This window comes from Ornithodoros turicata, chromosome 2 (genome assembly GCF_037126465.1).
Source record: "Ornithodoros turicata isolate Travis chromosome 2, ASM3712646v1, whole genome shotgun sequence".
Taxonomy (NCBI): Eukaryota; Metazoa; Arthropoda; class Arachnida; order Ixodida; family Argasidae; genus Ornithodoros; species Ornithodoros turicata.
This window is the reverse complement of record NC_088202.1, coordinates 147,566,219-147,581,777: the sequence shown is the minus strand read 5'-3', so window position 1 is coordinate 147,581,777 and position 15,559 is coordinate 147,566,219. Positions and strand designations below refer to the sequence as shown.

Sequence of the window (15,559 nt, the reverse complement as noted above, 5' to 3'; positions counted from 1 at the left end):
GCCGACTGTGCTGTTCCCCCGGGAAACTTCCTCTAATGTCAGCCGTCAACTGTTAGTGACAGCATTCATACTTTGCCTGTTGTGTGAGTTATGAGAAGTATAGTCGTCCATATTTTGGGTCAAGAGCGGCCTTTTGTGCAGTGCAGTCACAAAGAAAACTGTTGAATAATCAAAGGCGGTCCAAACCATTTTTTTTCGCCAATCAATACATAGTTATGCTTACCATAATCAGCAAACAAAAACGCCAGCTGGCAGTCATTTGAAGGGGACATGGCAGCGAGTATGCGTTATGCTAGACCGTTATGCCAGACCTCGTTATGCGTATCAATACGAACTACTTATTGCACGTTATATGAAGCATTCCTCAATAACGGGGAATCAAGTCGTTATACATCCCGGACCTGCCGGACAGGTATGGCACGCTTCCATCAGGCATACATTACGGATGACATCGTCAAAGTGCTATTGTCCGTGCTGTAACAGATAACAGTTCCTCCTGAACGATCACATATCAGCTCCTTACCAATGAGACCACTGTTCCCTTTCTTTGAACCGTGCCAACTTAAGCTCCGCTTCTGGGCTGACTGTTCACCCCTTATCTGCTGAAGAGCGCGAAGCAGGGGCCGTCCTGGAACCACGAACAAAACAGCCAACGGATACATTGACTGGTCGTCTTTTAGAATAGCCGGATCCGGGGTTATCAAGCCGCCCGGTTTCAAGGAGTTGAGGAAACTCAGGTCAACTTTCTTCCCGTTCAGAGGCCAGTAGGCCGAACCGAGCTGGTGGCGCGCACCCGAACCGCGACTGCCTTCGTCTTCATCCGCCTTCGTCCTCACCTCGGGATCCTTAATAAGAACGTAGGGGTGACCGTTAACTGAGACGATCTCTTCCAACTCTTGTTTACTTGGAGGTGGTCTTGCCAGGTCGTCGTGTCCCTGTTGCCTCGAAGCTCGTAGTGGTCGTCTTCTGAACGAGTCGATGGCTTGCTGTGCGTCGTTGCGTACGCCGTACGGCTGTCTCTGGTAGTTACGCGGGTTACGGTAGGGGTGGTCGTTGGATTCCTTTACGTCACCATTGTATTCAGCTTGATTGCCGGTGTCGTCACCATCGTTTGAAGCGCGTCGGTGGCCACCGCCTCTGTGCCGTTTCTTCATAGAATGCTGCGAGACAATAAATTTATTTGTTACTAATGTTTTCACGCTCACCCACAAGGGCACAATTTGTTCATGCACATGTGTGTGTAACCAAAAGTGATGGGCAACATTGAAGTCGTTGTGAGTCGTTTGACGCGCATTTCCGGCGTTGGGAGAGGAGAAACGTCGAGCCAAAAAATTTGCCATGCCGGTCTCGTTCACGACGTCGGCGAGAGTTGGCGAGAACGATATACTGGCGACCAATAAGGTGTCACAGAAAGGCCACGCCTCCTGATTTTTCGTCTGCTTTGGACGACGGAATGCCACTGTGGTGGGAACATGAAAATCGCCTGTGCTGAACGGGCGGCGGAGATGAGCCTCTACTTCCGCCGCCCGCTCACGACGACGCGTCGGGCGTCGCCAAGTGAGAACTGGCCCTAAGCGTTCCTTGTTTTTTTTATCCAGTACAGTATTGGCGTACACTGGGACTTTCAGTAGGTGAGGCTCTCACCCTGACGGGAGGACGTCACTATTCACCTGACTTCCTGACGCCACCACCATCGAATGTTGCCTACTTACTCTCTGCTGATGGGGTTCCAGCTGTCCCGTGCCAGTATGGCGGCGTTCGAGCTATAAACTTCCATAATACATAAAACCGAAGCTGGACAATTGCACGCAGATAATATACGAAGGCAGAGTCAAAAAGTAACCACAATTTAGCCACAACAAAAATAAACTTCCAGCTACCGCACTACAAATGTTTTGGCCCGCCACTAGGACAAACTGAAATGTCACGTGACCACAGCGCTTTCAATGGGTGGTTTTCAAGTTGAGAAGTGGCGCTACACATGCTGGGTCTTCGAACTTCCGGTCCGAAATTGCGCTCAATTGGAGCAAAGCAAAACTTCTACCATCTGGCTTAAAAGACAACCAAGATGAGTTTTCCTGGGAATGCCTGCACACCAAAGAAGTAAGGTACTGTAACGAATACTTCGCACGTGCTTTTCTTGCGACAAAGATAATATTTCGTGACACGTCGTGCATGTTTCGGTTTCGTTCGGCGTGCGCTTCAAAATCGCAATCTTTTCCTACGGGAAATGTTCTGTTACAGTGCGGTCAATTTGACACTTCAAATAACAAAGATAACAGGCAACATTTCAGATATGGCGCAACAAAATGTGCAGGCAGTATTTTACGGTGCAATCTTCGGCACTCTGACGATAGTAGGCATGTAATCGTTTTCTTTTAGTCTGGGAAGAAGCTGTGGCTTTAGTAATATTCTATTCACATTATGAGTTGATAATCTTATCACAGCCACGCACAATTCAACGTGATAAGTACACAGCACGACATTTGGTGACAAGTGCCTACACCCCTTAGTTCAATTTTCGCTTACGTTGACAACATTTTTCCAAAGGCGCAGGATCCAAGGGTATGCGATACATTATATGTCCATTTTCCGCAGAATTAGTGCGTTTACGCCCGTAACATTAGCTTATTTTAGGTTGAAAATCGCACTTACTCTATAAGACTCCAGCAGAACTTCGGACCGGAATAGTAAATCCACGTGACATTGCAACTTCCCTTACGTCATTTTGACAGGAAGTTGCAAACCACCCATATGGCTGTCCCCTTGTTAGCATGCACCACGGAAGAGCATCCGGTGCCGGAAGAGCCCGCGGATATTCGTCGCGCCATTGTTGAAACAGAATGGAGAAGCCTGTGTATCGCTTTGGCAAGTATACACGGCACAAAAATTTCGAAAGTGGGGTTTCGCTGACGCAGCCAGGTTCACGATTCCATGACGCGGGACACAATCCGTGGAATATCATACACGGAAATCAACCTGCCACCATCGATAAAGTGGCTGATGAATTCAACATTAATCACGGCTCGGCGCACCATTCATTGCATTTTGCAGCACTCAAGGTATCCGCCAGGAGGGTATCAAAACGATCTTACACCCGATCGCAAGGAGCGGCATGCGGACGCTTGCTAGCGATTCCGCGACACTGCGAGGCTGAGGAGGATGATTTTCTTCCGACATGTTGTTACCGGAGACGAGTGGTGATCCACTACACCCAGCTTGAGACCAAGCGAGCAAGCAAAGTATAGCGACACACTTCGTCACCAAGACCAAGGACGTTCCTGGCAGCTCCAACGGTGGACATGCCCACGCTCGCGGTCTTCTGGGACCATAGAGGCCCCTGTTAGTGGTACAGATAAAATGGTGAATATAATGGTTAATATAATGGTTCAATATAAAATGGTTCCCATGATATGGCGCTCATTGTGAACAGTGTATCATAGTGTATATGTGTACAGTACCTACTACTCGTAAAGATAGTTTTGGCTAAGTTTCGGAATCGCCCCAGCTGTACGAGGCTGTCCCTTTAAGTTAAACAGTGACACGAGTCCCGAAACGCAAAAAGAGGAAAGAAAAGGAGGTACCAAAGAAAAGAAACAGAAGAGAAGGAGGAATCAAAATACGCAATTGGAAGAAAACGAGCAAATCAGAATAAACGAGGAAGCACAAGAACGTCGCAAAGGTTTATGCTGACGCATTTCCAAAAGATCTACCAATGGACCTTCCTCACGTGTTTTTCTTTTCTTTCTTTTTTTTTTTTTTTTTTTTGTCGCATTGATGAAGTATCTGCGCACATGTGTCGAACGCGAGGAAGAATATGCTGAGAAATAAAGTGCTTTTTTTACGATGTCTCTAATGTTATGCGAATAAAAAATAAATTGCTGTTGCAGTCTTATACCCTCTTCGAGATGCCCGTGTGACAGGGGTATGAGACAGCATTTCAAATGTCAATTGCGAGAAATGGCCTTCGGGCTCTCAAATGACCTTTGTTCGGGGGCGCCTGCCAGACAGGCGGGAAAGGAGTGCTCCTCAACTGACTGCCCTCACCGGCTCCCTTTTTCGGTTTCGTTTTCCCTGTCTGCTGTGGAAATTTGAAGTTGGTCTGTGCGCCACAAATCAAGATGCAGAAGCCATATGCACTTCTCTAAATAGGACCTAAATACGTTTACACAGTTTCACTCCATTATCCGCATTTTATAGGTTTTCCTACATTCAGCTGCGAAGGTAGCGAGGGTACAATGGCATAACACTGTTGTCGAGATTGCTCCTTTCTGCTCCTCAAATGTCGTTGGGGGCCCCCTTTCGCGTTGATGGTCATTTCTTAGAAAGGTCCTTCGAGCTGCCGTCTGACACGGCTGTCAGAGGTCATTTTTTGCAAATGACAATTCCCCGAAGTCCTTTGAGCATGCCGTCTGACTGGGGTATTACTTTGGCTTTATCAGTTTATAAACCCGACGTCGTCATAGCAGCACGTGACAGCTGTTTAGTAGCAAAGCATATGTAGGCAACCCTGAGGACGCGGTAGCTGAAGATCTATCGCCAATATGGCTGGTTCCGACTTCCATGAAACTTTTCTGTAGTAAAGATAATGCCTACCGTTCAATCGTTATTTGTATGTGCTCTCTTACTGCACACAAAACAGATAAACAGTGTTATTCCACTATGGTCAGTGAAAAAGTGAATATCAGAACTCGCTCCGTAAAAACAGTAGACAAAAGTTTCAGTTTGTTTCGTACGAGACAATGTCCGTGCTCACACGGAAGTTGAGAACGATCGGGCTCACACGTTCGGACGTGTCTGCGTTGGCGCGTCGAGGGTTACATAGAGTTAATAGAGGAAGACTCTAGAGGGCGTACTTGGCGCGCGTCAATGGGATTCACCTATCCCGGAGCGTCACCGCCCGGGCGCAGCCATCCGTTGGTCATGGACAGTGTTAGTGGACGAATTTCAGCCCCCTAACTACAGCGGAGCTGCTCCATTTGTTGCCAACCCTGTGCAGTCACATGAGATGGCAAACCCATCTTTCAAGACCATGTTTATCTTTTTTTTTGTATTCTTGCTTTTTTTTGGGGGGGGGAGGGGCTCTCCCTTTTTTGGAATGTGGGGTACCTTCGCGAATCATCCTGAACGTTTGCTGTGGTACATGGAGCCTTGCCGCGGCTCAGGTTCGCTCAGCTGTTTTTGTTGGTGGGTAGTTTAGCCGAATGCAGGAGCAAGGGCGAGCTGCACAGCCCTGCCTTTCCTGTACCACTTTACCCTGCCTCATTAACCCCCCTGTGCAAATAGCTCACCTTATCTTTGAACTCAGACCACTCGTGTCCTTGTAGTTGGCGGCGAATGCCGCGTTCGCTCCCTTCAGTCTCGTGTGAAGTCATTTCCTTCGCGATTTCCGACTGCAGAGCTCCAAACCTCTTCACGTCTTCGGCCTTCAGTTTCTCGTAAACCTTACGGAGCGCTTCGTCCAAGGTAACGTTTTCGTGCTCAAGACCCAACAGGAACGCACTCTTCTTATCACCCTTATCGACGACAAAGTTGTACAGTTCTCCCGGATATCTGTTTGCCCCTGACGAGTTATGCAGATAATCCGACTGAAAGGTCTGGAGAACCGCTTCAGATGCCCTCGCAAATGTCGTCATCAGCGTCCTATTCTTCAAGGTGGGATCGTAGCCACGGGCAAACGCAGTTTTGGCGTAGTACGGTAAAACATCCCGCCTGTTCCTGCGAGCCCGGATAGGGACAGGAACCAACCGATGCCGCTTCGCTCGCTGTCGTGCCATGGCGTCTTTGAAAGGGAATGTCGCGTTAATCGAGTTAGGCCTAAGCGCTGTACTCAGCAAGGAAGTGTTGGAGCCTTGAAGACCGAGTAGGGAATATGGCAGCGTCTCGTTTTGTGAGCCTTGCTGGCTGTCGTTACTCTGGAACACTACGCGTGAGGGCAATCCGTCGGTTGTCGTCCGTCGTGCCGTGATGCTTGCGGCAGGTTTTTTGGGAAACAGTTGATCAGGCCCACGCGCAACATGTCGTAGAGTTCCTTGAGGAACAAGCGGACGGCATTCCAGCGTCCCGTTTTGTGAAACTTGCAACGTACAAGCTTGTCGATGGTTTTCGTTGTTTTTGGGGGGAACGTTCGAATAAAATGGGTCGATAGTGAGCTGTCGTGCAACGCCACCTGTGACCGTGGATCTAGAAAATGACTGATTAGCTGACCTCGATTGGAAAGGTTGCCAGCCGCGATTTGAACTTCGTCGTTTTCTGGACTTGACGATCGGTAATTGAGTCTGGTTCCTCTTGTTGAGGTACCGTTCCATGATGTAAAAGCTGTCCCGGATGATGGGCTCCATCTCCGACCTTGATCCGCCCTCTGGAAGCAGGATGCCGTGGCGGGGGTCAACTATGATGGCACCGGGGAGAACCACGTTTGTACTTCGTGGGAACAGGACGTGCCAGGCCGGGGGTGACACTCGCGGGGGTTCCGGCTCTTTGGCATCCATAGCACTATCGTATTCTGGAAAGAACGTCTTTTCAGAAGAAGAAGAAAAGAAGAAGATAAGGGAACGTGATAACCAGGTTAATAATAAAGACATATGTACGCTTCGCATTTGGTTTCCCATGTCGGCACAGGCGGCTGTCAGCAAGATTTCTACGGCACTGAGCAATTGTTTACATCAAATGACACCTATACACAGGACGGGATGCGGAGACTTGCCATATCACGCAACAAGGGCAAACGTGTGTTTGCACGCCCACTGCAGTGTTGTCCGGCAAGCAAATGGCATTGGTTGCCAGAGGTACACAGTTCCCCAAGCAGCACAATGTACTGAAAGTCGAGTGCAACAGGGGGGGGGGGGGACGGTATGTCTTATTAATGTTCTTTAGCTTCATGAGTCTGTTCAAGGCCTTCCACCCAAGCAGCACAATGTACTGAAAGTCGAGTGCAATAGGGGTGGGCGGTATGTGTCTTATCAGTGTTCCTTAGTTTCACGCGTCTGTTCAAGGCCTTCCATCTACTCGTCCACCCCTATTGCACTCGACTTTCAGTACATTGTGCTGCTTGGGCACCTACCCATTCACCCCTATTGCACTCGACTTTCAGTACATTGTGCTGCTTGGGTCGGTTGGTGCTGGGAGAGGGGGTTCCTTGTGTTTGTACTGTTATCGCGGTGTGTGATTTCTTCTCCTTTATCGTTTTTTTTACAGCGGCGGCTGCTAACGGGGAAGTTCCAGGAGACCGCCGTGTCGGTGGGCCGAATTCCCCTCACCTCTCCGCTCCAGAGAGGAGGTGGCAGGGGCGCGCGCAGGTATGGAAAGGGCAAGCGGCGCTACATAGCGGTATCTAGAGTCACTAAATAAGCTACGCTTCAGAGTAGCGACACTGAGCCGCCATGTTGTTTCGGATGACCTCCAGCCCCACCTCTATTTTGGCAGTAGAAATAGATGAAGGTGAAGTTCAGCAGTGGAAGAAGACGACACTTCGAAGAGCGCTAAATGGATGGCGCTGGAGGTCATCCGAAACAACATGGCGGCACAGTGTCGCTACTCTGAAGCGTAGCTTATTTAGTGACTCTAGTGGTATCTGCTCGCGGGGAAGTGGAATCAAAAAGGTAGCACACATTAGGTAGTTTTAACATATCAGAAACGTTCCACGCAAACAAAACAAAACTTTCAACTTCAAGACCAGCAACATGATGTCAGCCACTGCAAAGGAATCAGGTGCTTGGCGTCCCCTGTTTGCGAATATTGTTATCGTAAAGACGTTACAATCAGCTAATCGCTTGTACTCCCTCTAAACCTTCTTACTGAATCGGCGCGATAATTAAACAAATGAGAATGTACAGTGTGACGCCACGTCAAGTGTGGATTGGGCGCCGAGGTTATGTCCTGATGCATCGTGGAGGCCAATTGCGGCATTAAGGGGTAGGAGAGGTGAGATGTGTACGGGCTAGCTGAGTTGGAAACCCGAGGAAAGGAAAATACGTACGAGACGCTGTTGTCATAGCTACGTACCGTTGGGGACACGGTTGTCTAAAATCCCCAGCCCGGAGCGGAACGATTCCCTACCCGCGATGTCGCTCACGAAGGGACTATACCAACACCCTCCCCGAGGGGAGGCCGCGCTGAACTGCTCTCCCTAGCAGACGACGCTGAGAGTGCGATGGCACTCTCTCCCGACAGGCGGCGCTGCGTGGCCTCCCCTCGGAGACTGTAATGGTATAGTTCCTTCGTACGCGACATCGCCGATAGGGGACTGCTCGGCCACGGGCTGGAGATTTTAGACAACCGTGTTCCCAACGGTACGGTACGTCTCTTCCTTGCTTCGGAGTTCCCTTTCAGTAACTACTGAAAAAAAAAAAGATATCACTGTACTCTTTGGTGCACTGCCAAACACGTACGAAACGCGATGGCAAGAGAGTTTTAGCAGAGTTTTAGCGCTGTGACTAGAGCACTAGAAAAACAAGTTTCAGAGTACCGCCAGCCTTTTCCCTTTGCCGCCGCGATGGTTATTGGCCGAATCCACCCACGTGACCGTGATCCACCATATCCCTTCCATTTATTTATTCATTTGGTTAGCTCTTGTACATGTAATGCTCCCATAGATCACTGGCCCTGTTGATTAAAATACTACAGTCTGACGCCTGTGTTTTTAAATCAAATTATTGAATAAGTGATATTATATTTTCCCTACCTAGGAGGTCCTTTTTCGCTTTGAAATTGGCTATGCCCGTATATCTGTACAGACAGCATAGTTTATGTACCGTCTGGGATCGTCTAGCACATGTAATCTCACGCGAGATTACATAAAACTGCATTTGTCGCAGAGCGTCAACACAGCTGGCCCCATTTGCGTGGAAGGGAAATGGCGTCGTTGCTTGGTTACGTGAGGCGAAGCCATGTCAAGCCAAGCGGTTGGCGGTACTCTGAAACTTGTTTTTCTAGTGCTCTAGCTGTGACCGTACACAACTAGCGCGCGGCGCAACGACAAACTCGACCATAGGACGGCGTAGGCTTCGACCAGACGACGTGGGCGACATAATGTGAGATGCGCTGTGCAGCTACACTGAGCGGTCAGTGGCATGGCTGAATAGTGTCTGGTCTTCCGTGGTGTAGCGAAGGTCTTGCCTAAGATTTCGTTTGAATCCACCACCGGCTGTACTGGCTAAGGTTTTCCCTGGGTTTTTTGTGGCAGACCTCCCAGACGAATGACGGTACAGTTCCCCCTGAAGTCAGCCCAGGACGCACACCATCCCCCCGGTGTCCCCCGATTCCTTTCTGCTATCCTCTCCCCATCTGTCGAAGGGCCCATAATGTTTACGTCTCACCTCGCTTTACGCTGTAGGGGAGCTCGTCTTCAGCCGAGCGGTGTCTCTGTCGAAACGCCAGTATTGAAGGAAAACTGTCGAGTGCCGGAAGAACGAAGTCATTCCGCGGTGCAACCTTTTCCTGCACAGCGATACAGTGAACTCTCGTTAATATGACCCCCGATAATCCGACATACGCGTTTTACGACCATACTCCCGGGGAACAATGCAGTGAAACCTCTGCAAATCCCCCCGTTCAATATTTCAATATATTTATTAGTCAACTCTATTAGAAGATACATACATATTTACATACAGGTGGAGAACCCAGTAGGAAACAAAATCCCTGTTAAAGGGTTCTCCATAGTGATTAACAAATACATCAAAGACAGTTCACCAAGCATTAACATACATTAATTCGGCATTACACTTCTAGAAGGCTTCTGAAAACTGGTTAGAAGACACTAACAGTAGCAGTAAGACAGCTAAATGTACACAAAAAGGAGATCCGTATAACAACTCATTACATAGGTAAAGAGGATAGTAAGAAGTTTTTAGTTTCGAGTTTAAACGCTCTGGGGCTAGCAATCCTCCTTATTTCAGGTGGTAAATGATTCCACTCGCATACACTGCGGAAAATAAATCAGTGCTTACCGTAATTAGTTTTTGTTAATGGTAAATTGAGCAGACCCTCCGCTTGAGCCCTGCTTTGACGTTTTGCCTTCAAATGGATATAACTAAGCGTTTCTGATTCTAAACAGCTGATAATATACGACCGCGCGATGAGTAGGACGTTATGGGAAATTACTTGTTGAATACTTAATATTCTGTAATTAGTCATCACAGGAGAAACAGGGAACTGATATGGTAAGCTAAATATAATTTTCATAGCACGATTCTGCAACACATGCAGTGCCCGTAAGTGAGAGTTATAAGCAAGGCCCCAGACTGGGGCACAGTAAGCGATATGGGAATGGACAAAAGAAAAATATAAGCTTAGGAGCACTGAACGAGGAAAGCATTGTCGTGTCCTGACAAGTGCACTAATGCCATAAGAAATTTTGTTAGAGATATGTCTAATATGCGACTGAAAGCGGAGGTGCTTATCGAGCACAACACCAAGAAATCTTGCTTCATTACTAGAACTAAGTAGCGTACTGGTTAAAATGACAATTCGGCATAATGACCAAAATTTTTCTGGAACGACCGTGGTCATAATAACGAGGGTTCACTGTCCATTTTGCCCAAATTACATCATTAGAACGGACATCAACGTTACTTCAAAATCCAAAGAGAAACAGATCGAGAACGTTATATCGTCTGTCTGCTAGTCAATGTCCCAGGGCTCCAGTTTGTAATACGGCCGGGATCTCCTTATCGTGAAGCACATAAACAGCTCATTCGCTACCGTTATGGCTCATCAACAGCATGTGACTATCCGGCTATGTGACTATGACTATCCGGCTATATGACTATCCGGCTGTGGCTATCCGGCACTCGTGTAGCGCAGGGCCGTGTAGCGCCGTCTTTAGCAACAATAGCTGGAAGACGTGGGTTTCACGTGGACAGGTGGAAAGGGGGCACGCGAAAGGAATGGGAGATATGGTATTTCCCATTCCAATTCCCATTCCCTACCCATATGGTATATGGGTAGAAGCTGCGCCGACATCCCTATATAGAAGGCCCGTCGGAAAACGCGAGACAGCTCAGCCAATCAACCGGGCACCTCCCAGTCTCCAGTATGAACTCTGAGCTACCACCACCGAGTGGCTGCTAAATCCGCTCTCAAACGGCTAAGGCTGTTGAGGAGCCATAACACTGCAGCTGTGTAGGTGTGCTTCTACGGCGACGCTTGAATTACAAACATGCGTTCGCATGCGCTCTCTAGATAACCCTCGAGGAATTGAATTTGCCGTGGGAAGCAGTTCTAAGCAGTGCTGCAAGAATCAGATGTGTATCGTACCTGGTCCGTGTCTTGCGAGGCGCCGGCGACTGTCACGGTCAAGGCGCAGAAGACGAGTGTTGACCCCAGCCTGTGGGTCATCTGCGGCAATGACGAACAAGGCGATCCGTCAATTGCTACATGTATAGATCTACATTGGCGGGATGTTGTTAACACCGCGAGACAATGGTGACATGTCTTGGCTTTGTAGACGTGTGATGCGGGTTCCGAAGTCAAGCAGGACGTATTTTTTGCCAATACACCAGCGGTATGGCCAAAGCCGATACATCATCGCCTCGTGTTGCTGTAGGCGATTGTAAAGCCTGGTATAGCTGGAGGGTTCGAGTCCTATAGGGCCTGCTGCACTGTCTTGGCTTTCCCTGAGACTTCCAGTAGACCTTTCAGACGGATGACGGCACAGTTCCTCTGAAGTCGGCGCAAGACACACACACACGCCACAATGCACATCTCATGGCCACATTTGCTTCGCGGTACCAACACTGAATAATGGTAATACGCTGAACCCTCGTTAATATGACCACCACCGTTCCCGCGGATATTGGTCATCAAGCGAATTGTCATACTAACGAGAAACGCACGATCCGCTGGCCTCAGAGACCGCGCTTCGTTCGGGCCATTCTTCGGTGCACGACAGCAGCAGGAGCACAGTGTGACCTGGCCTCGTGGTCACTGCGGTTTTAAGCATTGCAGTGCTTTAGGCAGTCCTGTGAGTAATTGCGAGGTCAACAACGTCAGGAGCCATCCCAAACCCCCTACTGCAACACGTGTCACCCCGTTTGCCTGAGGTATGTGTGTAGCCTCTCCCTAGGGTTACTCTGCGGGTCATGTGACGTGGTCATAATAACGAGAATATAATACCCGTGTTTGACAGTAATTGTTCCAAAAATGTCAGTCATAGTCGGATAAGCGGATTGCCATACTAACGAGATGGATTTACATGGCGGCAGAACGGTTCCCAAAAAAAACGGTCATAAAATGAGTATGTCATATTATCGGGGGCCATATTAACCAGGGTTCACCGTAATAGGTACGCCAACGAAATGGTATGTGGCGGTAGACAATATACTGCACCACTTTCGATATACAGTGAACCCTCGTTAACATGACCCCCGATAATCTGACATACGCGCTTTACGACCATACTCCTGGGGAACAATGCAGTGAAACCTCTGCAAATCCCCCCGTTTATATGACAATTCCGCATTATGACCAAAATTTTCGGGAACGACCACGGTCATAATAACGAGGGTTCACTGTATATGTAGTTTGTGTCTACAGGTGCAGTGGAACATTGAAGGCTCGCGTTTCGCGTTTCATCTCTTCTTGATAAGAATGCAATCTAATGATAGGACAATATTGCTCACTTACATCTATGATTGAACCGGAACTCGCTGCCCACTTCACCGCAAGGCGCCCCTCACTTTTCCTCTTCCTTATCACTTCTTCTTCTTTATCAGACATTTTTTCAGAAGGACTAACCTGTTTGTTTGATTTCGCATTCTAATTTGGTGACACTTGCGACACACAGGGTGCTTATTGTTCTCTGTCACTTCTATTTTCTACGAAAGATATTAGAGCAGCCTATAGATGCCGTTTTTGCGAGTAGGTTGTAAGGCCGTGCGGATATTCTGTCCAAGAAAGTATTAAGTACTCGAGAGTACGTAACTACTAAACCACTAATTAGCTAACGACGAACGTTCACTAATTCACTTTTCAATCAAAGGTTTTCGAGGAAAGCGCGCCCAAAACTGGAGCCAGTAATTATTTAAAGCCGTCCTATTTTCGACTCGTTTGACCACCGTATTGCTTTAAAATCCCGAGTCGAGCAACTACGTTGAAATACCCATCGCCAAATTTAATCACCGTTACCGAAGCTACACTTGGCTTATTCGCAAAGCGTAAGGTAACGTCGCTGTGCGCGCGACGGCGTCAAGCCAGTTAGGCTTTTAGAGTCAATAACCAGGTAGGCTTTCGTTCAAATGTCAAGAAAATAAATAAAAAGCTCAAATGGCAGCAGCAGCATCTCCTAAACACTAAATACTGAATAAACTGCACGAAATAGAAGAACGTTAAAAAAATGACGTTCACTGGACGTATCTGGGATGTGGTAAAAGTACGACAGATCCTGATCGTCTAAATGTAAAACGGATAAAAATATAGGCTCTCTGCGAAGGCAGACCTGGAGATATCCAAACATCCAGATCAGGATGTCGCTTGAGCGTTTGTGGGATGTCTATATGGCTTCCTGGGTAGAAGGCCAAAAGAAGTATTTTCAGAAGCACCTGCTGTGGCATTTAGACGACAAAATATTATCCGGAACTCACTGGTTTTTCCCGCGGTAAACCTACGTGTCAGACTTGAAATTTTATTTTCCCCTGCACTATAGTTTCCACGGTTACAAAGAAAAAAAAATAAAAAGATTGCACCCTAAAAATCAAACACTCTTCGAACGGTAACTCATTTAATTTATGCTAACACTATTTTTGGTGACAAATGTAATCAACAGTATACGCCTGAGGGATCTCTATAACTCTGTGGGAACTGTTTTTTTTTTAATTCCGTGTTAGCGCCGCGAAGCAACTGTGGCTATGAGCGGTGGACAGATGTGGACAGATGGAGAGAGGACAGCACGAGGGAGTGGGGGGCTAGTATGCGTCCTGGGCCGACTTCAGGGGGAACAGTGCCGACATTCGTTTGCAAAGATTTCGGAAGGCCCAAGGAACACCTCAGACAGCGCAGCCTCCCACCTCCCAGTCTCCAGCACGACCTTGTTACATGGGCAGAAGGGAGACATATCATTCACAAGAGATTCCTTCCTTCCTTGTTTTTTCCTTGATTTTTCATCTGTGTACTTAGTTCCTCAATCATATTCACAAAAGTTCTTGTTTACTAGTCACCGCTAGTCACCGATGATGACCAAGATCAGATCAGGCACCAAAAGAGGGCGTTGAGCTGTGGGAGGCGCTCGGTTTTGAAAATGAAAATGACGGGAGAGGGGTGGACCGGTGGACCAAGACGCGGTGGCGGCAACCAAATCTCGATTGAATGACTGGTGGCATAGAAAGAGAAATAACTAATAGGGTTATTATTAAATACTAAATACAAGAAATACCAAACACTTGATGAATCAACCAATTTGTAGCTTTATTTTTACTTTAACAGGCTAGGTGGCGTATGCTACCGCCCGATGCAAAGGGAAGGCCGCTATCTATCCATCCATCCATCCAGATCATCCCGATCGTCGCGATCGTCCTCATAGTCAGCCAACGCCAGCCAGTCATCCAGCCAATCCATGCCGTACCAACTAAAGTCACCATTGGAATGGTGGTTCCGGAGCCACCGTTTTGCCGAGTTTGCTTGCTTTCAGCTGTCACCGCTTTTGTTTTGTGGTTGTTGTCGAACAGTCTTCGTCGTCTGTCACTGGTCACAGGTGTTGTGCTTTTAACAGCGTCTTTGAACCACATGGTTCACTTGTGAAGACGATCGGGTCCATTTGCTCTCGAATTGTTTTTTTTGCTCTTCGATGAAATTGCTCACGCCTATGAAAAGAATGCCTAGCTTTCTTTTCTCCCGATCACGTTTAAACACACAAATCATTCACGACGGATATATTTTGTTTGCTTTCTGCAACTCAAGACGTAACTGTGTAACGGCCTCAGTTCCTACCGTTTCCTAGCAGGAAACCACCCGTTCTTGACGTAGCCGTATCCTGCGCTTGATCGTTTTCGCCGAGCTTGTTCAGAAACATATGCTCGGATTGTCTAACGCCTCGCCATCAAACTGAGCGCATGCTTCACAAAGTACACCAAGGCTCAACCTGGCTTACGACGGTTTGGAAATATTGCGGGAAATGACAACATAATATACAGGAACGTTTGGCCATGTATTTTCAAAGCGAATATGTTAGGCTCGTAGCTTTAATTACGTTGCACGGAATATATAAGTATTGAACGAGCGTCGAAGTACCACAAGTGGTTTCTCTAAATGGCATTACGTTCTTGTTGAGGTGGCTTCATTGAAGAGCATTTCGCACCTGCACATCAGACCTCACGTAACTGCAAGACCGGCGTTTTTAGTTTTATTGTGCGGTACTTTTGCAGTTATCTGAAATACTATGTACATTTCTGTATCGTCATTTGATGCTCACATGCGTCTCATCTTTTAAAAAATGTTTTTTTCGATGCTTCTCTGTGGCTTATCTGATGAAACGTTCTCTCTGGAAATTTCTTACCGCAATAGCTAGAGAAAACAAAACCCCAGGGATGTCTTAAGGCGTCGTTCACACGGGACAACTTTTCCT

The 15,559-nt window shown here is 47.7% G+C and overlaps 1 protein-coding gene across 1 annotated transcript; it reads right to left on the bottom strand.

The window, feature by feature from the left end:
- Positions 1-428: 428 nt before the first annotated feature.
- Positions 429-12,679, bottom strand: LOC135385133 (uncharacterized). The gene is made up of 5 exons (XM_064614309.1): positions 12,628-12,679; positions 11,260-11,340; positions 9,318-9,438; positions 5,292-6,505; positions 429-1,160 (listed from the first exon to the last, which is right to left on the bottom strand). The coding sequence occupies exons 2-5, from the start codon at positions 11,338-11,340 to the stop codon at positions 429-431; spliced, it is 2,148 nt and encodes a 715-aa protein (XP_064470379.1). The 5' UTR covers positions 12,628-12,679.
- Between the last annotated feature and the right edge of the window lie 2,880 nt (positions 12,680-15,559).

Coding starts and splice junctions, on each gene's coding strand:
- LOC135385133 (XM_064614309.1), bottom strand. CDS start 11,340: ATGACCCACAGGCTGGGGTCAACACTCGTCTTCTGCGCCTTGACCGTG. Junction 9,439..11,259: donor CCTCGCAAGACACGGACCAG/GTACGATACACA, acceptor ATCGCTGTGCAG/GAAAAGGTTGCACCGCGGAA. Junction 1,161..5,291: donor GGTCTGAGTTCAAAGATAAG/GTGAGCTATTTG, acceptor ATTGTCTCGCAG/CATTCTATGAAGAAACGGCA.